Source organism: Echeneis naucrates, chromosome 22, assembly GCF_900963305.1.
Source record: "Echeneis naucrates chromosome 22, fEcheNa1.1, whole genome shotgun sequence".
Classification (NCBI taxonomy): Eukaryota; Metazoa; Chordata; class Actinopteri; order Carangiformes; family Echeneidae; genus Echeneis; species Echeneis naucrates.
The window spans coordinates 17,113,294-17,135,946 of NC_042532.1; the positions used below are offsets into that span (position 1 = coordinate 17,113,294).

At 41.5% G+C, this 22,653-nt stretch overlaps 2 protein-coding genes across 3 annotated transcripts in view; both read left to right on the forward strand.

Annotated features, from left to right (window-relative positions):
* nkx2.9 (NK2 transcription factor related, locus 9 (Drosophila)) overlaps positions 1-22,653 on the forward strand; it is a 40,697-nt gene that overhangs the window by 11,117 nt on the left and 6,927 nt on the right. Inside the window, exons 4-5 of one of the 2 annotated variants that reach the window (XM_029493319.1) lie at positions 1,299-1,725; positions 2,121-3,142. The exons of the other annotated variant lie outside the window; for it this stretch is intronic. Of the exons in view, the coding sequence (XP_029349179.1) occupies positions 1,563-1,725; positions 2,121-2,692 (735 nt within the window). The 5' untranslated portion in view covers positions 1,299-1,562 and the 3' untranslated portion in view covers positions 2,693-3,142. Of the gene's footprint in view, positions 1-1,298; positions 1,726-2,120; positions 3,143-22,653 lie in introns of those variants that run through there. 2 annotated transcript variants of the gene reach the window in all.
* nkx2.1 (NK2 homeobox 1) lies at positions 10,721-13,325 on the forward strand. Its single transcript, XM_029493314.1, has 2 exons — positions 10,721-11,106; positions 11,752-13,325. Exons 1-2 carry the CDS (start codon positions 10,740-10,742, stop codon positions 12,438-12,440), a joined length of 1,056 nt encoding a protein of 351 aa, XP_029349174.1. The 5' UTR covers positions 10,721-10,739; the 3' UTR covers positions 12,441-13,325.

Consider the following 22,653-nt stretch of genomic DNA (forward strand, 5'->3'; position numbering starts at 1 on the left):
CCAACGGGTCTCGGACGCGGGGCTACATTTTCCCCTTTTGTTCCCCTCCTCTGGTTGGCATGTATTTGTGTTCCCTCTCGTCCGACCACCCAGGACGACTGGGGAGGCATGTCCACCACCAAGCACTCTCCTCCCCGGCCTCATGCGCCTCGCTGGAGTGGATAAGGACCGATATCAATATCAAATACATGGGGGAGCCAAAAAAAAAAAAAAAAAAAAAAAGCCCCCACATAAGGCTGGATTCACGCTTTGCATTTAATGTGTTTTATATGTCTGCAAAAACGAAAAGAAAAAGAGGCAGGACTGCCTGTGGGCGTCTCTTCGGGTAGAAGATGGTCTGCTGTTTTCCTGGAGGAAGGAAACAGCTTTTCCTCTTTTTAATTTTCCATTTGAAAATAATAATTAGAAAACACTTTGACAAACTTTGCATTGGTGGCCACGTCGCCCCATTAAAGTTCTGCACCCCGAAACATGATTAATTATAGATAATTAATCTTGATTACCAATGAATAAATCCCAGTCAGCAGTCATCAGTCATTTATTCACTGTCAGAGGATGAATAAAGCAGGTTTAAAACGGGCATAAAGCAATCATTAAAAAAAATGGTAACTTTAACTTCCATGTTTAGCAGATAATAAATATAATAACTATAAACACTAATTCTGGCCAACAACTGTAACTTCCCTCATAGAGACATTTTCAATATTGATACAGATTGGTTTGCATCATCTGTCCACAGGAAATCAGTTAAAACCTAAAAATTTTCCCAGAACTCCACAGAAGAGTTATAATGAAAGTTTGTAAAAGAGTAAATAAATAAAATCAGGGATGACATCAGTGTTATCGTTAGGGGCAAGAAAGGACGCTTCTGTTTCCGGAGCAAGTGTAAATGTTTGGGAATCCTGCAGGATCCAGAAACGTCATTTCTCACGCCTGCAATTAATGAATTAATGGGCCTGTAATAGACGTATTAGTTAAACCAACTCTGTCTAATTGCTCACTTTGTATGCAAATGTTGGACACGTTGTTTTTGGCGAGAGGATGGAAGGAGGGAGGGATGGGGGTTTGGGGTGGGGGGGTGGAGGGGGGGGGGGGGCGGTGATGGGACGGGCTCTGTTGTCAGTTGCCACCCAAGACGTGATTCAGCTCCAACAATTACCATTATCTGTCTCCCAGTTTGACGATACGGGACGAATCTGTAATGATGACGAGTGTTTCCTTCACTCATTGTTGAGCCCCTGAGGGTTTTTTTTTTTTTCTAATTCTGAGCCTCCACACCTTCCGTCATTGGGTGACAGCACTCCAGCCATTCAGGTACTCAGCGGCGGAGGAGGCTTTATAAGAGGCAGCCTTGTGTTTGCAGCTTTTGGAGTGCTGTTTGTGTAAACACTGAGCCCAGCGCACACAGAGCTGTTTGGACAGCGCGTAAAGTGGAAAGGATCCTCTGGGTGGGATTTAGTCTTCCTCCTCTCATCCCTGGACAGACTTTACTTTAAGCGCTTCTTTATTTCGGAGAAAACAACAACAACCACAACAACCCGGATTGAACGTAAGGACGCGCGATGGCTGCACCGACCAAGTTCAGCTTTTCCGTCCGGAGCATCCTGGATCTGCCGGAGCAGGATGCGGAGGCTGCCCCGCGGTCCTCCCCGGTATACTCCTCCTGCTCCTCCAGCTCGCCCTACACCTCCTGGATGATGGACTGCGACCGGAGCCCCTGCATGTGTAAGTGTCCAGGTGGATGATGCTGGATCTGATGGCTGTAATGTCTAAAATATATAGTCCATTCTTACCTTTAGACCTTTAATTTTAAATTACTATCCCGTATTTAGTTATGAATATTATTATATTATTAGATCCACCAACCTCAGGAGATTTGGATGGATGGATAGATAGATAGATAGATAGACAGATAGATAGATAGATAGATAGATAGACAGACAGCTAGATAGATAGATAAATAGATAGATAGATAGATAGATAGATAGATAGACGGATGGATAACTAATTAATCCCCTTTAGAGGAGGTTCTAACATACATGTGTATTCGCAGTTTTCCCCTCTGATTTGAATGATCTCTTATTTCTGTGGACCAACCTGTAGCCTCTTTATTTCTGCAGCCTCAGATGAAGGCAGCCTCGAGGCCTCGCCGGACTCCACCAAGCCGGACGACTCGTCCCTGCTGGACTCGGAGCCCGACAAGAGCAAAAAGAGCAAGAAGCGCCGGGTGCTGTTCTCCAAGGCCCAGACCCTGGAGCTGGAGAGGCGCTTCCGCCAGCAGCGCTACCTGTCCGGCCCGGAGAGGGAGCAGCTGGCCCGGCTCCTCAGCCTGACCCCGACCCAGGTGAAGATCTGGTTCCAGAACCACCGCTACAAGATGAAGAGAGGCCGGGCGGACGGCGCGCTGCAGGACGCGGACATCGCGCAGCCTCCGGTGCTGCGCAGGCTCGTCGTGCCGATCCTGGTGCGCGACGGGAAACCTTTTCACACCTGCCTGCTCGACACGGAGAAGGCCGGCTGTTTGCCCCCCTCCTCTCAAGCGGTGGCCTTCCCCCTGGCCTACCCGTCCCTCCAGCATCCCTCCCCGGTCGCACTTCCTCCCAGGTATCAGCACTTTCCCACCGCGCCGGCCTCCAGATTCGCCTGGAGAGACTTTTGGAGCGACTCGGTCCACTTTAATTCCTTCAAATGAAGGCCTCGTTTTAAATGCACAAACTCATTTAGAATTGCATCAAATGTTTTCTGAATGTTTAGCAAAAAAATTCGAGCAACTTAAACATTTAGATTTCCCCCCACTAGGTCTTATAGAACAAAATGTATTTTGCACATTTTATTTGGATATTTTTACGTGTTCTTTTTTAAAATGCTGAGTATATTTTTCTCATACACGGGCTTATTGGTGGAGCCTGTATTTTATATTATCCGCTGAGATAAAGTATTTGTATGTTTGGAAGTCGTTTAAACATATTTGGATAATTAACTTGTTGTTGAAGTTGCATAATGTACAGTAGGCTGCAGTAGGCGGTGATAGAAGTAGCAAAGCTATTATTATTATAGACTGAATGTTCTTCTCCTTCTTTGAAGGTTTTGCTGTGAAAACTGTTTAATTTGTGAACAAATTTATTAATAAAACCTCTCATATTTTGTACGATATGTTTCACAGTCTAATGTGCTTTAATTATTTTTTTTTTCGTTTTCAAAACAAACAAAAAAAAAAAAAACCTCAATCTTTTTCTAAAAACAAAACACAAACACATTTTAGGTGTTTTGAATTAGTTCAAATTCAATTAGTTTTTTTTCTTTCTCCAAAACCCAATTTAATACCTTGAACATGCTCAATTACAGGTTTTTAATCCGGTCATTTGTTTTAAAACTGCAGTTTGAGGCCTAAAATATATTGAATTTGCAAAATGTAAAATATGTAGCAGGTCACGACAGAGGCCCAGAGGCTTTTATGATGTTAAAAGAAACTAATTATGCACCCAAAAGCTGAGCAAACATTACTCCTATAGGGTCTGGATTTACTTAAGCATAAGAATACCCAGTCAACATTACAGCCTCTCTCACTATAGCACCCTGTGGTCGTCTGCGGCCGCGGGCAGCTTTTCACTTTTATACAACTGAGCTTTGTTATTCTGAGGCTATTAGTGGTATCTGTAAGTATTGTTTTATGTACTGTAAGTCTGAAGAAAATGTATTCCACGGTGCAACAGGCTGATTTAAAGGTGGAGAAATTACCTCCTTCCAGCTTTAATCTTAACTGATGAGCAGGAAAATGTCCTTTTGGGTATTTACTACAATACGCACTGTGTTATTTTGGGTACAGATTACAGGCAGCTTTTAAAAACTGTCTTCAACCATGAATTACTTCTCTAAAATGTGGACAAACACTGACAGTAGTGTTGATTTTCAGTATTCTTAGACATACTGAAATAGACCCGACTCGTTTTCAGGTCAGGTCACCTCACTTAGACGTTTCCAGTCATTTTTAGAGGATATTTTCTCATGATAAATATGCTTCGGCGTTTAAAATCATGTCAGTATTTCATCAGTGACGAGGGAGGTCTTCTGCTTTCACGCCCCCTATAATGTTGTTTGCTCGTCCTGTGACCCCGCAGCCAATCGTCCCTGTCACCTGGCCCTTTGTCCCACTCACTGGGGCCACCTTGTATCACATATGGAGGGGACTGGCCGAACCCCTCAGCTCGCTGCATCTCCCCTTAAACGGCCTTTTTGTCTGTGTGTCTCCCTGTGAATGGACCATTGTCCCCCATCCAAAAGGGACCGAGACAAAATCTTTAGTGTTTCAATTCTCGTGATGTTTAATCAGTCCCTGCGACAAATTTATGAGGTTTAACTGCACAATGGTGTTTTAGAGCATCTTGGGGTTTAAGGGTTACAAAGACAGGCTTTTAGAGGTTGCCATTGGTTTTTTAAGTTGGTCAGAGGAATTGTCTGAAAAGGATGGGCTGGTATTAGCCTGCCCATCCTATAGTTTTACTCACTGGTCTGCCCCGGGGCCCCTTTTAGAAAAGTTATAAGGTCCATGTAAACTAGGCCACAGGAGGAGTTTTAAGTTCCTGCGTATAACATGCAATATGTATCAGGTCTGAATCAGCTCCAGGCATTAGATGGAAACGTTGATTCTTTCCTCATCAAAACATTATCACAAATCTTTTATTGATGTTTGTTTATTTTTCTGTTGTATACTAAAGTTTTCCCAGTTGTTGGCCTGGACAGACTTTGTTGTGGTTCATTTCCTTTCTCGTCAGACAAAAACTGCCAGAATGTATAATACTGTACACACTATACTTACGCACATGCCCACATCTCTCAGTTTTTAGTTTTTATCAAAGTAAAGTTCGTCTCACCGGATGAATGTTATGCCTTTTTTTAGACGAACGGTTATATTTTGAGATTGGACCAATTTCTAAAAAACAAAACCCAAATTGGTCAATAGTGAAGCAGCTGATGTTACATTATTTGGAAGTGGAACTGATTTCTTGTCTCTCCTGGACGTGAGTGAGAGCAGGCGGAGAGAGCATTTATTCATTATTTATAGTGTTGGTGGTTTTCAGCTGAAGGAGGCTTAAGTTCACTCTGAATATTTACTGGTGAAGTCAAATATTCAGGGCATAACACACACATCCCATATGAAGAGTGGGGGGAAAAAAGAAAACTTTTTAAAGCAGCTTTTGATGTTGTTTGGGTGTTTAGCAGCATTTTAATATAAATCAATATAAGAAACTGACAAACCATTGAGGTGTTATTGTAGATATCTGGCCTGATTTATTCATTTATTTTAAATGAATCATGTCAGTGAGCTTTGGAGAAATCTAAGACTACATTTTAAACAATTTTAAGACTCATATGATTTAATTCTTAATCAAATGAAATCTTTCTTTCCCTTTAATGTTTATTTTCCAGGAATATCTACATTTAGATGCCAGACAGAAATCTCAGTCTCAGTCTCAGGGAGCAGAGGTTGGGACCTCTGTCAGCTTGGTAGTGAAGTTCTTCATGTGTCACATGTTGCATTTAGCAGCTATGTGTTTACACATGCAAATGTTGTTCATTCCTCTCGTTTAACTGTTGGACGAATGACGTGTCCCACCTCACTGATCAGTTCATATTTAGACACACGCATCGCTGTGCTCAGTAAAACTTTGAGGGAAGAAGTTGAGGCAGTAAAATTGTCATTTTTTGAGAATAATGAAGTTGTTAACACACACGCAGGGAGGATGATTTTATATGTCATCAGTGATTGAAAGGCACAGATCATGATCACAGTCATGCATGAGCTTCAGTCCTTCAGTTTCAACACAGGCTGCGTCGCACATTTAAAGATGTCACAATGGATGTTCCTAAAATAAGATGGCAGCATGTGAGTGCTTAATGTGAAAGCAATACAATAAGACCATGTCTTATTTTTAGTTATACCTCCTAACTGGTGCAACACTTTTTAAATTCTAACATGTCTTACTGAATGCAGAATCCCTTTATGTAATCCCCTTTAGCCTGCAGCTGTCATAGGTAGCAGACAGTGTGTCAGCGGTGAACAAGCTTTATCTTTAATAACACAATTGTATATTATACATGCTACTATAAACTATATCCCATAAGGACAACCTGGGAAAAAACAGCTGGGGTTGCAGATGGGACACAGTTTTTGTTTTTGTTTTTTTTGGCCATTTGAAAGAAAGATTCGAAACTCAGCCACTTCCTCTTAATGGACAGAAAGTTAAAGGAAAAAACAACTTTCAATGCAAATAGACGTTTCTCCTATACTTATTTCTATAAAATAATTTTATACAAATGATCATGTTCTATGGTGATATTTTTGAGTCCGTATCACCAAATTGTTCTCACATTTTTAATAGATGCCTCTGTTGTTGTTGTTGTTGCTGTTTTGGCTCCTGGCAGCTTTGTAGGTTCGTTTGTTTTATGGGTAAACTGAGAATTCAGACTGTGAGCTGAGTTTGAGCTGGAAATGAAATAAGACAGTGAAGAAGGGCCAATGAAAAAGCGGTTTAAAGCGGAAGTTACTGTGAATTACAGCGATGTGGGCAGTTTCCCATCCTCTGCAGATAAAGTCTTTGTCGTCTGTGATCCATCTGTCCACTAGATGGCGGGATAAGACTCGGTACTATTTTTGGGAAGCATGCTTTCTCACCTGTTGTGGTGATGCGAGCTAAACACAGTGTAGTTGTGTGGCTGAGGGCAGCCGGTCTGCCCACTAGGGGTCGTGCTTCACTGGAAAATCACGACGTGTGATTTACTCGTGTGATGTTTGGCAGCTGCTGAAAGATGGCCGCTGCCCTCAGTGACTCCATGCGTTCATGTTTGCTCAAAGGTCAGGTCCAGTCCCCCAGGAGGTACCCAGCTCTTCATGATGGAGAGTTTGAGAGTTACAAAGAGTTAAAACAAACAAACAAACAAACAACAGCAGCTGTCTTTTGTAAAAAAGAGAATATTTGGTTCTGGGTTGTGTCATAATGAGGGAAGGCAAGTGGTTGTTATTCATTAGTACCACTTATTGGTTTTTATTGGTTTTCACTTGAAATATAGAGTAAGAGAGAAAGAAAGAAAGAAAGAAAGCGATGCGGTGATGTGGACTGATAAATCACACCCAGTGTCCAATTTGTCAGTGTGTCTTTTGTGACCTCCTTCTCAACTTCAGATTTTTTTTTTCCCTGCAGCTCATTCTCTGCTAGATCAAGAGCTGTGAGAGTTGTAATGAAAGAAAACTGGAAAAAGTTTGAAGGAGAAAAATCCTCAGGAGGGGAGAGTCCATCTCTCATCGGACCGTGTTTGTTCAGATAACACCTGAGACTGTAGACGTATACAGGATATGGTTAATGATCTTTGTAAAAAGCCTGATATTCAAATTCATCTTAAAAGTTTAAAACAAAAAAAAGCACTTTTTTAAATCATGCATGGGCCGAACAAAGCCAACATGTTCCAGCTCACTGAGAGGCCTTCATCAGGAAGTATGTAGAAGGAAGTCCAGGTTAGGATGTAGCATCAGCAGATTCTGTGGAGAGAGCCAGATATTTTTGGAAACAACAAAGCTTGGGAAAGAGCCACAACCTACTCACTTCAAAAAATGTGTATTAATTAATAATATCTTGGCAGTGGAAAAGGAAGGCAGTCTTTTTTTTTTTTTTTTTAAAGCAGCTTAATGGTCAGAAAAAAAACAAAACTGAGCTTCAGTGGAAATATACCGCTGTTTTGTTTTGTCTTTAAATATATATGTTATAATGCAGCGTGGTGATGTGTGAAGTCTAAATTCATAGTAAACAAACTGAGATATTTTGCACAAAAAGGTTCAGAGTTCAAACCCTCAGTAAGTTACAGATGCTGAAGGAAACAGTTTTATAACTTCAGGCCTGGACCTCATATCCCCTTTTAAAGTGGGATTCAAATATTACATGGGCAAACTGGAGAAAACTAACGATAAGATCTTCAGACAATAATTTATTACTTCATATCTGCCACCCTCAGACACAAAGGGCAGTTAGTGAGTGGATTTTTATTTATTATTATTTTTATAGATGAAGAGTGACATTTGATTAGAGACATTTTTATCCTGTTTATGTTCATGTAAATATCTGGACAGGAACATTTTTATTCCCTTATTAAAAAAACATAATTGGTAAATAATAACAATTGAAGTGCTTTCCCTGCTACTCCTAAAGTTGTTCCGCGGATTATATCATGCTTCAATCAGTTCATAAACAACAACCTGGAGGCTGGATAACAATGGCTCAGTAGCCCCATACCCTGCACTTCAGTGTCCTCATTATTCTGAGGAATTAGCCGGAACATTTGGACTAATTGGCGCTAATTGACCGTAATTGCTGTGTGCCAGAACAGGGAAAAGGTGCTGATTAAGAAAGTCTTGTGAAATTCCGCAATTAAGGAAGGCATAAGCATGGATTTACCTTGGATTCAGACACTGTAATTTTAATTGCCTGCGATTATATGGCCTGTGAATTATACAACCGCGCATCGGCTGTCATCCAAGCAATTTATTTAAAGTGTAATATTTAGCCTCGGACTATGTGGTAATATAGCTTCATTAAATATAATTGGGAGGGGGGGTGTGTGCAGGGCTCTTTAAATTGGACCAGTGCATCTGAAAATAGTGCAGACAGAGAAAGGCGTCCAAACGTGCAGCCTGCAAAAGTGAGACTGATGATGCTCGTGACGAACTGTCTGCGATCTGCATGCCGCTGCAGGTGTGTGTGTGTGTGTGTGTGTGTGTGTGTGTGGAGTCAATTTACATGGACTTGACTTCACACACACAGGCCGCATCATCAATAATTGGGGTAAAAAAACAAAAAAAAAACAAACAAAAAACAAAACTATTCAAACACAAGTGTCCACGGATTTGTTTCCGAAATGAAATGTAAAAAAAAAAAAAGTGTGTTTTTTGGGTCAACGGGGACTAAATGAGATCACAGTGAGACAGCCGAGTGTGTCTGCCACCAGAAGACGCTGTGTTTCTTTAACTCCTGTAAGAGGAGACACAGGCACAGACTTCAGTCAGGAGCTGGTGGCATCTGCTGCTGCTGCACGACTCACATTAGACCTCCAGACCAGACTTTTACCAAAACCAGCTGATTTCAGATATTAGTCGCTTTACTGTTTGCCACAGTTTCAACTCCGGTATGACCCTGACATCCTCAGATTGTGTAAGTTAGAAGTTATTGCATCGATTTTCCTTCTTCGTTGCTTATTTTCTCATATTATGTGTCAATAATTTTGTAACTTGATTAATAGGACAGGGGGGAAAAAAGCGAAATAATGACTTTTCCTTTATATTCATCTCTCGACTGACGTTTAAAATAATCCGAGATTTATGTGAAAAAGTTGGAGACTGTAAATGTATTTCCAGTGTAAATACAATAATAATAATAATAATAATAATAATAACGACCAATCAGTTAAATATAAAAACCGGGTTTTTTGTGGTAAAATTATTGTTTTAATATTATTTAAAAAAATCCACCACCACCACCAACAACAGCACAAAAAAAAAAAAAAAACAACCTAAAGCTTGGTGTAGAAACAGAAAACTCGGCTGTTAATTTCCTGCAGCGCTGGTTGGGGAAAAAAACCCCACAAAATCTTCTGTTTCTGCCTTAAAATGTCAGAAGTGAGATGTGATTGAGTTACTGCTGTGGCTCCTTGAGCATTAAGGCAAGATGCTACTGAGGGCTACCTGGAGTTGTGCTGCAGGAGAGCACTTGAACACCGTTAACTTCACATGAGAGCTTCTCCTGCTTCAGACTCTATTTTGGTTTTGTTTTATTGTTTTTGTTTTTGTTTTTTTGTTTTTTGTTTTTTTTGTAATCAGGTTTTTCAGAGAAGTGTGTGCATGTGAATTTAGGTAACACGCCGCCTGTGTCCAATAATATCAAAAGAAAGGAGGAAAAAAAAAAACAGGGGGGGTTAATCATTTACGCAGCCACTTAACACGCGGATGTGTGTTTATTTACTTATCATATCAGTCAATTTCCCTCCCCGCAAGTGCACTTTTGCATGTCTGAGTACGATAAGGCATAACACAAACAATCCTGTAATCACTGGAGGCCTCTCATGGCCATTAAAAGTCAGTAGTTCAGCTGAGGAGTGGTTCTCCAACTCTCAAGTCCATATAGGCCTCCTTTCATCAAGAGGCCCTCGTAAACATCACTACAGTTAATAAAGTGTATTGTGGTCACTGCAAACTCGAGGTGCAGCCGCGCGGCAGCAACAAGTCACCAACTCCAGACGCGGCAGCGGCGGGAGCGGCAGGTGCGGCAGGAGCGGTGCGGCAGGAGCGGTGCGCCCGGGATACCGCGCTCCTCCGCCGCCGGCACCGACGTTTCTGACCGTGAACGGGGCTTTCTGTTATTGTTTGCCGGAGGGGAGCACATGTCTTGTAAGTGAAATCACGCTCGGCGAAAAAGGAGGCTAGAGCTGTTTTGTATTGTTGCGGATGCCCCGCCTCTGATGGTAGCCTTAAACCTGGCACCAGGCTAAAACAAACCAAAGCCAGCACAGAGCTCCCACTCAATCCAATTAAGGCGGACTTGAGGCGCTCTCCTACGTGTTCATCTACCAGGATCGACGTTGAGACAACAGGAACCAGAGGGGCTTTGGCCAAAAAAAAAAAAAAAAAAAAAAAAAAAAAAGAAAGAGAAGGAGAGATTGCCTTGCCTTCTAATTTCTCCCTCTCCAGCCCCAGAACAATGTCGATGAGCCCTAAGCATACGACTCCTTTTTCTGTTTCCGATATCTTGAGTCCCCTTGAGGAGAGCTATAAGAAATTAAGCATGGAGAATAACAACTTGGGGGCACCTCTCACTTCTTACCGGCAGCCGCAGGTTTCTCAGGCGGCGATGCAGCAGCACCACATGGGCCATAATGGGACTGTGTCTGCGGCTTACCACATGACTGCGGCAGGTGTTTCTCAGCTGTCACACACGGCCATGGGGGGCTACTGCAACGGCAACCTGGGCAACATGGGCGACCTGCCGTCCTACCAGGACGGCATGAGGGGCAGCGCCACGGCCACCGGCTGGTACGGAGCCAACCCGGACCCGCGTTTCTCCACCAGTGAGTATCCCCGCACCTGCACACGGACTCCGGCTGTGGAGGTCCGGGCTCACGTTCAGCGCGTTCCTGTGTGGTGTGTGTAAACTCTGCGTGTTTTTGTGCAAAAAAAAAAAAAAAAAAAAAAGGTTGAGGAAGTTTAGATTTTCCTTTCCTTAAAAAAAAAAAAAAGACAAACTAAATCAAAACGTCCGAGAGGATTTAATCCCCGCGTGCAACATCTGGAAAAAGTCTCGTCAGAAGAGTCCTTTATTTATAGTCACTTAGCGCTTCCATCACACAAATCCAACAGAAATATACTTTCAATTCTGAGCTTTTCCTTCACTTGCAGATTGATAGTGTTTGCTAGATGAGTTATTAATGAATGTGGTTAAATAAGGGCACCTGCTTCTTTGGGGAATAATAATGTGTATTTCTGCTCAACAAAATGCGGATACTGAAGTGTTGGACTTATTTATTTATTTGTTTGTTTGTTTAGGAAAAAAAACCTGCCATGAAAATAATTATCGTGGTTTTAATTTCATAGGGTCGTGCTAGTTAATCATATTGCTAGTTCTGTCAAACCAAAAGTGTCCAAGTCTAGAACTACATTTTCACTGCTTCATGAAAAAAAACTAATTTCATTGTCTCCGTGCTCCGCTCCTTTAGTTTCCCGCTTCATGGGCTCGTCGTCGGGCATGAACATGGGCAGCATGGGCAGCCTCGGCTCCCTGGCAGACGTGGGTAAAGGCATGGGCTCTCTGTCCAGCACCCCGCGGAGAAAGAGACGGGTGCTGTTCTCCCAGGCGCAGGTCTACGAGCTGGAGCGGCGCTTCAAGCAGCAGAAATACCTGTCGGCGCCGGAGAGGGAACACCTGGCAAGTATGATCCACCTGACCCCGACCCAGGTGAAAATCTGGTTTCAGAATCACCGGTATAAGATGAAGAGGCAGGCCAAAGACAAGGTGTCCCAGCAGCAGATGCAGCAGGAGAGCGGCTCCTGCCAGCAGCAGCAGCAGCAGCAGCAGCAGCAGTCCCCGCGGAGGGTGGCCGTGCCGGTGCTGGTGAAGGACGGGAAGCCGTGCCAGGGCACCGGACACACGCCCACGTCCTCCGCACAGACGCACCATCAGCAGGGAGCCAATGTCATGATCATGTCCAACAACACGTCCGGTCTCGGGCAGCACCAGAGCCAGCAGGTGGGAAGCACAGGTCACTCTCCAGATTTGGCACCGCACTCCTCCAGTCCGCCGTCACTGCAGGGCCAAGTGGCCGGCCTCTCCCACCTCAACTCCCCCGGCTCAGAGTACGGCTCGGCCCTGCAGTGTTCAGCCCTGTTATACGGCAGGACGTGGTGACAAGAGGCGCCGGCTTTGATTTAAACAAACAAACAAACAGACAAACAAACCACCCAACAACAACAACAACAAACAAACAAACAAAATCATCAACAAAAAAAAAACAACAACAACACAAACGATCCCCGTCAAGACTTCGACAAGTTTCACTGTAAATGTGCGCATTTGAAAAAGAACCGAGTGAAATCGATGCAGCTCCTCTTGAATTTTCACCTTCCGGGGAGGAAGTGTGGAAGAAACAGTCGTCCAGAAAACTGCGGATTGGGAAAGTTCTTTGGGATTTATTTATGTAAATTATATTGAGAGAAAGGAAGAATAGGCCGCATTAGACGGAGACAGTGAACCCGAACAGGGAGGCACGTAGATCACGGGACTGCTCATCATGGGTGCTGTCAAAGTCACTTTCGCAAGCACAACACAAACAAACAAACAAACAAGATGACTCTGATTTATAATAGAATTTAATGTAAGCCGTAGATCTAGCTTGTATATTTCTGTAAAAGGTTTGAATTTTAGCTATCTGTTGTACAAAGTTTTTGACGCTATTGCCGGTTTGTTGTCGTTTCATTGGTATTTGTACGTTTTATTTCTTTGTAACTTATATAGATATTTGACTTACTACAAAACAGTCCTATTAATAAATTATGGAAACATGACAGTTAAGCTTTTTATTGTGAAATATGTCAATGCAGTGTTAAACGGCGGAAATAGCGCTTTGGACGAAAACAACTACAGCTTATTATTATTACTTCGTTTTCGATTGAATCAGTCTAGTTTTCTTTTTAAGGAGGTGATCTTAAAATATTTATTATTATTTATTGCTGCATGGTTTCATTGTGCTGTTGCTGAATAGCCTTGGTTCAGCCTTTGGCAAGATGACAGAATTAATACTATATATATCAACACCCGGGCTCTTATTGTGACATGACAGTTAAACAATGGAGCCTATTTTTCGGTTTTATTTTCCAACAGATCTCACACACACACACACACACACACACACACACACACCTCTTAGTCTTGTCTCTCAACGCTGCAGCTCACACAAGCAGAGCAAACTCAGCCTTTATGTGCCTTTTTCTTTTCTCATTCTTTGTGTGTGTGTGTGTGTGTGTGTTTTCTGAGTGAGTCAGAAAGGTGAGGTTTCTCGGCTCCCAACATCAAACACCAGCGCAGCTCAAAGGGCAGCTTATCGATGAGATCTCTGACCAAACACCGCGATATTCTTCTCAAATAACCGGCGAGGCGAACTATCAGCTGCTTTATCAATAATCAATCAGAGCGACTGAAAGGAAACGGCTGTTTGGCTGCGGCGTCAATAACAAACCAGCACAAACATGTTACAGGCCTGAAGTTACATAACATAGCTCCAACATCTATTTTTTTTTTTTTTCCTTTTGGTACAGTTATAAACACACAAACACAAACAATCATGTTGTTTAGGTTCCCAGAAGGTGAACGCTGTGTAAACAAAAAGCAGTCTATAATAATCATCAGGGACTATTTTTCCCGCCGCCTATCGGAGCTATAGGTCTTAAATGGTAAACAATGTGGTTGCTAGGCGACAGAGATAACGACAGGTGATTTTCTTCTTCGGTGGAAATCAGGTTGTTTTCAGTCCACCGCCGTCACGCAGTCCCAAGGATGTCATTTTAAATAGTTTCACTCTGGATAAGATACAATCCGACCTGAGGGAATTTATCTCGGCTATAGGCATTTTTTATTACTATTATTTTTACCCCAGATGTATCTATTTTTTTTTTTTTTTAAACACAAAACCGTTTCTATTTTCTTGAGCTTTAACCTCCTGACATTATTTCTGTTCTTGGATCTAAAAGCCCTAAACTATTCTATTGACACCGCTCCTCCTTTTTATTTGAAATTTTAAAGCTGAAATAAGAACAGAAAGTACATTTACGGGCTCGGTTGATTTATCATTTTCTACTGACTACTGGAAAAAAAAGAAAAATTAAGCTGCAAATCAAAAAAGTGTCAGGTTGAGCCTGTGTTGTCCGACAGTGACGGCTGCATTAACCCTGCAGGCCTGTTGGCACCTGACTCCTATTTCCCCACCTAATGTCTGCCTTTTACATGGGATCACTGCTTTTGATTGGGGGCTTGATCGCTTTTTATCCCCTCTCTATTTTTCTGACATTTTTCGCAATCCAGGCTGCCCCCCCCCCCCCCCCAAAAAAAAAAAAAAAAAAAAATCAGTTTTATTCATAACTGTACTGTATTTTGATATAAAATTAGATTCTTGCGTTATCGGTCTTATTTATCCACGTTTTGGTGTTAATGATATATTAAAATATGCGTTTCTCTTCCGAGGAGAGCTTTCAAACCCCGCAGAGGTTTGGGAAGCTATTATGGCAGCGGCTCGGACTCCGCAGCAGCTTCTTGGCTCTTACCCTGTAGTCTGCTGCTAAAAGCATGTCATTTTACTGCATTGAATACATTTGGGCGAACTTTTTTCTTCTTTTTTTTTTACCTGCAGCTTTCAAACTGCAGTACATTTTTATTTTGGTTTATTTTTATTTTCTTTTTTTTATCACAAATAAGACTTTCACCAAATTAGGAACCTAAACTCATAGTTTTAGGCCACCAAGCAGCCCATCAAAAAGCCCTTTTGGAGACTTTTAAGTGAAATCTTACCAGCGTCAGAAACTATGTTCTATTAAGCTGTTTTGCAGAGCTGGTTTTGTTTGGAAGAGAAGTGAGAACTCTGGGATTACATTAACATGTCTTTGGCGCGGTGTGTGGTCTTTGTGTGCCGCTTGTAGCTGTTGAGAATGACTTGTTCGGAAGCGTGTGTGCTCTCATCGCTCTCTTTTGTCGAAGCCCACAGTGCAACTCCCCAAGTCCTCCTGGCTTTATGGTGGGCTGGTCTCCATGAACCCCAAGCAATTAGTCCCTAATCTCAAGGTAATCATGTTTGAGTTAGTGACTAGCTGCTGAATTTTATTCGCCTGTTTAGCTCCAGTATCACTTTTGGGATCATATTTAGCAGCCGGCAGCTCGGTGTTATTTACCAGTTGAATGAATTTACAGTTTAAGGGAATATAAAATACGGGCGAGATATAAAATGTGTGACTGCAACAGAATCCAGCAATACAGTTTTGGTTTATTCATAAAAAAAATGTTGCGACCCCCCCTTTCGTCAATTACAATGAAGTGACATTTAATTCTTTTTTGTTTTTTTTTTTCACGAAAATTTAGACATTTTATGTTCGTTCCCACTGCATAACAGAAACAGGGAGTTCATATTTCATATTGTAGTGACCTACTCAGGATACTTCAGGATTTTAATACGTAGATAATTGAACTCATTGATATTTTTGCAATGTTGGTTGTGTGCAATCTGGCACCATGGCTGTAATGTCTTTCTTTCGTTTCTTTTTTTTTTTTTTTTAAATAAAAACCTTACGTATCTCAAACATTTGAGGTGACGTAGTAGACACATTTTGCATTACGGAATCCAATTATACATTTAAAAAGTGTAGCTTGGATATTAAGACACTAGGAGTACTAGACCTGCAACAAGTAAAATAAAACCAAGTGCGTCTCTTTTGATCTGATTAATTAATATGTAGCAGATGTGGAATCGTGACTCCTGACATAAGGTCCAGTTAATGAATATATGAAAATGTGAGGAGCATTCACACTGCTATGTGGTTTGCGTGCATAATCTGAACAGTGGATTTCAGTGTGTTTCTGTTTTTTGTTTCATTTATTTAAATGTGTAGCTCGAGCGTGTCTGTGTCCGCTGTAGTTTTTTATAATAATAATAATGATAATAATAATAATAATAATAATAAAATCGTGTCAGGGATGCAACAGGATGAATCTGGTGCTGTCCACGGTGCTGAAATAGATATATAAATAGAAAATCAGCACAGAGACAGGAACTTTAAACTTAAATATTTGTGTATCAAGTCAAAATACTATTTAAATACAAGTTTCTATATTGTTACAATATTTAGAAACTTTACAGCGCTATTTTTCCAAAACGATTTTTTAAAAAGACAGCAAACATAATAACTGTGTTTACAAATAGACTTTTCTTCTTTTAAAACACACCCTGTCTTCTTTCTTGAGTTCCTAAACATTTTATTGCAGGAGGCCTGAGAATTCATGTGCGTTACAAACAGGACAATTACGCAGCTATACGGCAATCACCCCCTTTGGTAAATGTTATTGTCAGCTAGCAGCAAAAATCTTTAATTGTCCGACGTTTATCTGCTTCTTCAATCCATTGTGCAAAGAGCGCAAACGAGGGTCATTTGTGAACAGAAATACTTTGCATGCAAAGCGGAGCACAAGATGCTGTAATACTTGACCTTTCAGCATAATTGTTGCAGGCATGAAATGCAGCATTCAGAGCTGGCTGAGTGGGGTCTTTTCTCTCTCTCTCTCTCTCCCTCTGATGAACAAAGCGCATTTTATACATCTTCGGTATTCATTTGGCTTTGTTTCTTTTGAAGAAAATCTCTCTTGGACTGGCTGCAATTTATCTTCATTTTAATAATGCTACTGAGGCGGAAAAAAATAGGCTGAAGACTTCAAGGTGGACCTTGTACTTATAGCCTGAGAGCAAGAAAACTTGTAAATGTTTGTAAATGGACGTGTTTCTCATTTTGACATGGCAGGATTTTTTGGCTTAATGTTACTGGACAGCAGGCTTTCAACATTCTACTCAAGGACACTTCAGGAGGACAGAAGCTGTTGGAGACTGGATGTTCTCCCTGAACCCTCCACACCACATTTCAAGAATTTTTTTGTTAAAGTGAAAGTGCTCTCTAGAAATAGTTTATTCGTCCCTCACTCGTCCTTTAGAATCGCTCTCTGCTGCAATCAAAACAATCGTCAAAACCATAGAAAAGTGGATGAAGAAGTTTAAAAATCAAAATGATAAAAGATATTTAAAAACAGTATTTGTTTCACCAGATTGCCAAAAGCAAGAGATGCAACTTAGGTAACTGTGCACAGAGTCTTTTGTTTGTCTGGCAACTTATTTGACAAAATAATTCCAGGCTGTAAGAATTTAGCCTTCATCAGAAATGTCGAAGATACATTTTCATTCTAGTTGGCCAAGTGTGAAAGATCATAGAAGAAAAGATTTTCTGCATGAAGATAACCACTGAATAGGAATATGGCCTTTTGTTCCCTATTGCTGAAGCTACTGTTTTCATTCTTAAGCATTTAAGCCTTTTAAATGCGACGCAACTAGTTTGTTTTTGAACTATTTGTTGCATCTGTATTTTTCATTTTAAAAGAGTGTAGTTTTTGTATTATAGTTTGTTTTTTTTTTTTTTAGGTTTGTAGGTAAAATAACATTGGTTGAAAAAATATTCTTCAAGAAGGGTGTCATCTGCATAGAAGTTAGTCATAGTGAAACGTAGGTCAGAATTTTGTATGTTTTCTGCTTAACTTCTGACCTATTTCTGGGTGAAACAGAATATGAGGGTGTGTGAAGTTTTTTGGATGAATGTGTGATTTTTATTGCTGAAAAGTGGGCATAGCTCAGTATACCGACTGTTCTCCTAGCTACCAGAGTGTTGATACGATGATATGATATGATAGTATTAAGCAGTAGCTAAAGTAATACGTCTGTGATGACTGCTGAGTTCAATAGTGGTCATCACAAATTTTATACAAATCTTTTAAACACATCTAGCATGTGATAAAGTAAAAATAAAAATTAATTTCATCAGATAAAAAACTGTGGAAAAGAAATATTTTTCATTTCACTGTGTGGTGCTCACCAGGATGCCCTACTGTACCTATTTGGTGAAAGTTTTAAAATATGATTGCCATTGTACCAAAATAAGAAAAAAAAAAAAAAAATCCAAAGATAGAACGCTTATCCAAGTGTTCTGTATTTAAAATGAGAAATGAACAAATCCGAGAACTGATCCCAGAGGAACCTCATGTATGTTGAAGTGGATCTAAGCTGCCAGCAGTGACAAAGACTGATTAATGCAAGCCTGGGAGGGTTTAAGCCAGTCAGAGGGATGGGATCTCTTTGTTACCCAAAAAAAGCACATTTTTTTAGGAAAAAAAAAGAAGAGTTATGCTTCTCCCCCTAGTGAACACAGACTTAAATGTTTCATTAGTGTGCAAGTTATGTGTATTTCTAGGCAGAGAGGAATTTTGGAGCAGAATAACTACTTAGAGCATTAGCTCATGTAATTTGTAATTGTTGTCCTGGTAGATATTTCTTACAGTTTCCAACAAAATAGCTTCACATTTTCACTCAAAGTCAAAGTTGAGTAACCATGAGTTACTTAGTCCTGACCAGTTAATCGAGGCACAAATTTGAATGGTGAAGTGAGCTCAAGTCGCATTATACCTCTAAAATTCATACATCAGCAGTTTTATTTCTGAATTGGTTAAAAAAAGGGGAGAAAATGAATATTTGACAGAAATAGGTTTTCAGATATCACAAATGGTGAGGCTTGTACAGTAAATGAAACATCACTCATGTACAATAATACAGTAATCTGCTCTGTGAGGTCTGGCAGTGTTGGCAGTCATACTCAAACCATTTCAGTCAGTTGTTGATAGGCTCTCTTCGTCTGAAGTAATGAAGTAGTTTCCTGGCTGTGCCCAACTAAACTAATGCAAGTGCTTGCATTGTCATCATTCAGCTGTGTGTGTGTGTGTGTGTGTTGATGTACAGTTTGTTCTCAGTAGACTGAGTTTTAGTTTCATATAATGGAATTGGAAATTAAATGAAATTTACTATATGGATTAGTTAAAGTTTAGAAGGGGAGCGGAGATTAAGATGAGAAAAAATATATTAATATGAATACTTGGTTCTGTGATGGCCCCCAGAAGGAGAGAATACAATTTTGTGTGTGTGTGTGTGTGTGTGTGTGTGTGTGTCTTAAACATGCCAATTAAAGGAGGCTGGCCTAAAGCGGAGTTGTCATGTCTGTGTACAGTACCAGCAGGAGTCCTTTAGAAACCAACGAGCCATCACTAACCCCGTTAACAGCAGAGCCTCCAGGCCGACCCAGGTCCTGCTCGGTCTACAGGCCTGCAGCAATAACTTCTCTATTTAATGTGGGTTTGAATAGCCTGAGGCTGTCTCTTTCAAATGACAGGACCTGAGGTGAACCTAAACTGACGTAAACACAGCGGCTCTTCATATGGGCAGATTACAGACAGAGAGGCAGCATGCTGTGGGAATATGAAGCACTGTGCTCCTGTAGATTTCAGATGCTTTGTCACATTTTTATTTTTGACAACATGCTTTCCCAACTTTCCTCTCCTGCTTCACTAAATTTCACAGGGAAATGTCCTTTATACTCCACCACGTGTATTTGGCAGTTGGACTACGTTCCAAAACTTATCTCAAATTTAATGACCTCTGATTAAACTGTTACATCGAGATGAAATGGTTCAAATGTGCTCTTGTGTCTTGCATGACATTAACACCAAACTGACAGGATGGGTGTGCACGAGGAGTTGGGCTGCTCATATTTGTGCACTTTGAGTTGCCCAGGTTTTGTTGGTAACACTTTTCTAAGTCACTTTTATGTGAAATTTGGAAGAAGGGACCTGATTCTTATAGCGCTGTTTTGCTAAATAAATGCTGTCAGTGCTTTCTTCACCCCTGGTTGATGCCGTAGCATGAGAATGAGAGTGACATAGTTTAGTGATAATATAAACTTCAACAGATAAAAATACAAAAGTGGTGGTGGTGGGGGGGGGGGTCGTTTGTAAAAATAAATGAATCAGGAAACTTTGCTCCCAGTAAACTGGTAAAACTTGAAGAACTCGTCCTGTAATGGTTTCTGCAGTCGGTCCATTCTTCAGTGAGACTGAATAGTGGGGTACGTCTCTTGGCAGACCAAAAAAAAAAAAAAAAAAAATTCCTTGAATGTTGCTACACAATAAGCAATCAAGATCCCAAAGCCTAGACATTTGACAGCTTAATGAGTTCAGGCTGCAATCACTTTAAGAGAAGGCCTGGTCCATTATAAACCCGAGCAGAGCCTATATGAGCCGGGCTGGGAAAAGGGACTGCTCGTCCATTTAACTCACAGCAAAGATGCACATAACTACAGGTTTATAAAAACACAGGGTGGAGGTGGATGTAAATAGGTCCTGTAATATTAGGACCTGTTGAGACTCGTGTGTTTTGTTCTCCAACCGCGGAGAGGGAGGGGTGGGGGTGATATTTGCCCCCCTAATGAAATATGTCATTACGAGGAATTCATGTGACACAAAAGGGGCGACAGTCAAAAATTGCCCCACTGCTGTTCAGTAATTATATAGTTTGCCCTGGCAGCGCCTTCAGGCAGGTGGCTGGTCCATCATGCAAATGGCTTGGCTGTGCCGACATAATTAGCCGCTGCAAGCCGCTTAAATTAACAATTAGGTAACGTGCAATTCTGCTCACAACGCAGTAGTTCCTCCTTTTTAGGCCAATTGTCACTGTATGTTATTCCGGGCGGTGAAATGCTCAATAGGATACATCCTATGTGGTTTCTCACTCGGTCAATTTGCAGGCTCAATGGACGGAAATCGACAGTGGTAAAAAGGCTTATGCGCTATAATCCTCCCCCAAAATGCGCGTCCGCGTCGGAGACTCGGGCCCCCGCGGTCAAAACACATCAGGCTGACAGGCAGCTCGATGTGGGGGTGTCAGGTGTTGATGGCTTAGGGGGGAGAAAAATGGCAGTTTTAACAGAAAACAGCGGTGTAAGTGAGAGTGAATCGGACCCGGAGGCCTCACGCTGCGTCTCAGCCGGCCCGAAGAGGTTCTGCTTTTCTAACCTCTCCACCGATCCCCCCTTTGCAGCCGGCGTCCTAAACACTGTTGCCTTTCTGCAGGCCAATCACGGCCCACCCACCGTCTCATTATTCTCGCTGCCCTCCGACATGACACGGGAACAAAGTAGACATTAAGCAACATTAAACCCGGGGACGGCGGTAATCAGGAACCCGTTATCTCTTAATGAAGGAAAACACATGCGGAGCGATACACATGGCGGGTAATCAATAGAGAAGTCTGGACAAAGAGAATCGGAGGACCCCCCCCCCCCCAAAAAAAAAAAAAAAAAAAAGAGAGAAGGGGGTGGATGCAAATCAATTAGAATCGTTGTTTGCTTTGAAACCGTTCAGTCTATCTCCATTAATTACATGTTCATTAAAAGTAATTCGTCCAGCCAACACAGCAACAACAGTTGTCTCCTCCCCTTGTCCTTTTTAAGAAGTGATGGACATGACACTGGCTGGAGTCCAACTTCCCTTCTCTTTCTTTCTTTCTTTCTTCACTCAGTCTGGGACTTCTTGGGGCAAGACGAGTTTTAGGCAAACCGGCTTAAAATCGCCTCAGAGCTTGTGCCTGAGTTCATATTAATCAGTTTAAAATCAATCTCTCCCTCTGTTATCTTAAAAGAGCAGTTTTTACACACATTAAATTGTGTTGCACTGCCCAACGACTAAGAAATAATAAAAACAAAATATCTACTGTTTTCACTGAGTGTTGTGTTAAAATGTCATGTTTTACCATCATGATTGGTATGGTGGCCTCCCCCCCCCCCCCCCCCCCCTTTTTTTTTTTTTTTTTACACAATCAGAGTTGCTTTTACCAAAGGCCCACAAGCTCTTGTTGGTTGCTATAGCATTTTCAAGCACCATTCTGCTAGATCCCAACCCCCACATAGACCTGCTCTGCACACTTGTAATAAATTATACTCAAGTGAAACGACTAAAAACGAGCTGGACCAAAAGCTGGACAGGTCCACTTTACTGAATCGTACCTCATAAACATTTTCATTTTTGTGTGACTTGACCCCCAAAGCTTTTATACGGGCCACTGCATGCGTCTGGGTCTTCCAGTGCATATCCTCTAAACCTTGCCAACTCCACCGGACTACTGTTACTGCAGCTCTTATCTGCCTGCTAATGACTGATGTTATGCAATCACGTTTTGGTAGACAAAATCTGTAGGCGGCTGCATGCATCTCATGCAGAGCCTCGGCCTTATCGTACAGCCTGAAGTGCAAACATATGTGTCTGGAAGACCAGTGAGAGGAGAGCACCGATTTAGTTGATTAATTAAACATGCTCCCCCAAAAATGCCCCCTGAAAGCACACGTTCGCAACGCCGTACCACCAAGTTTAGTGGTGAACAAGTGGAAATTTGAATCAGCCTCTTTATTCTATGAGCCCCATCTTTGCCAAATTGAACGCGGATTGA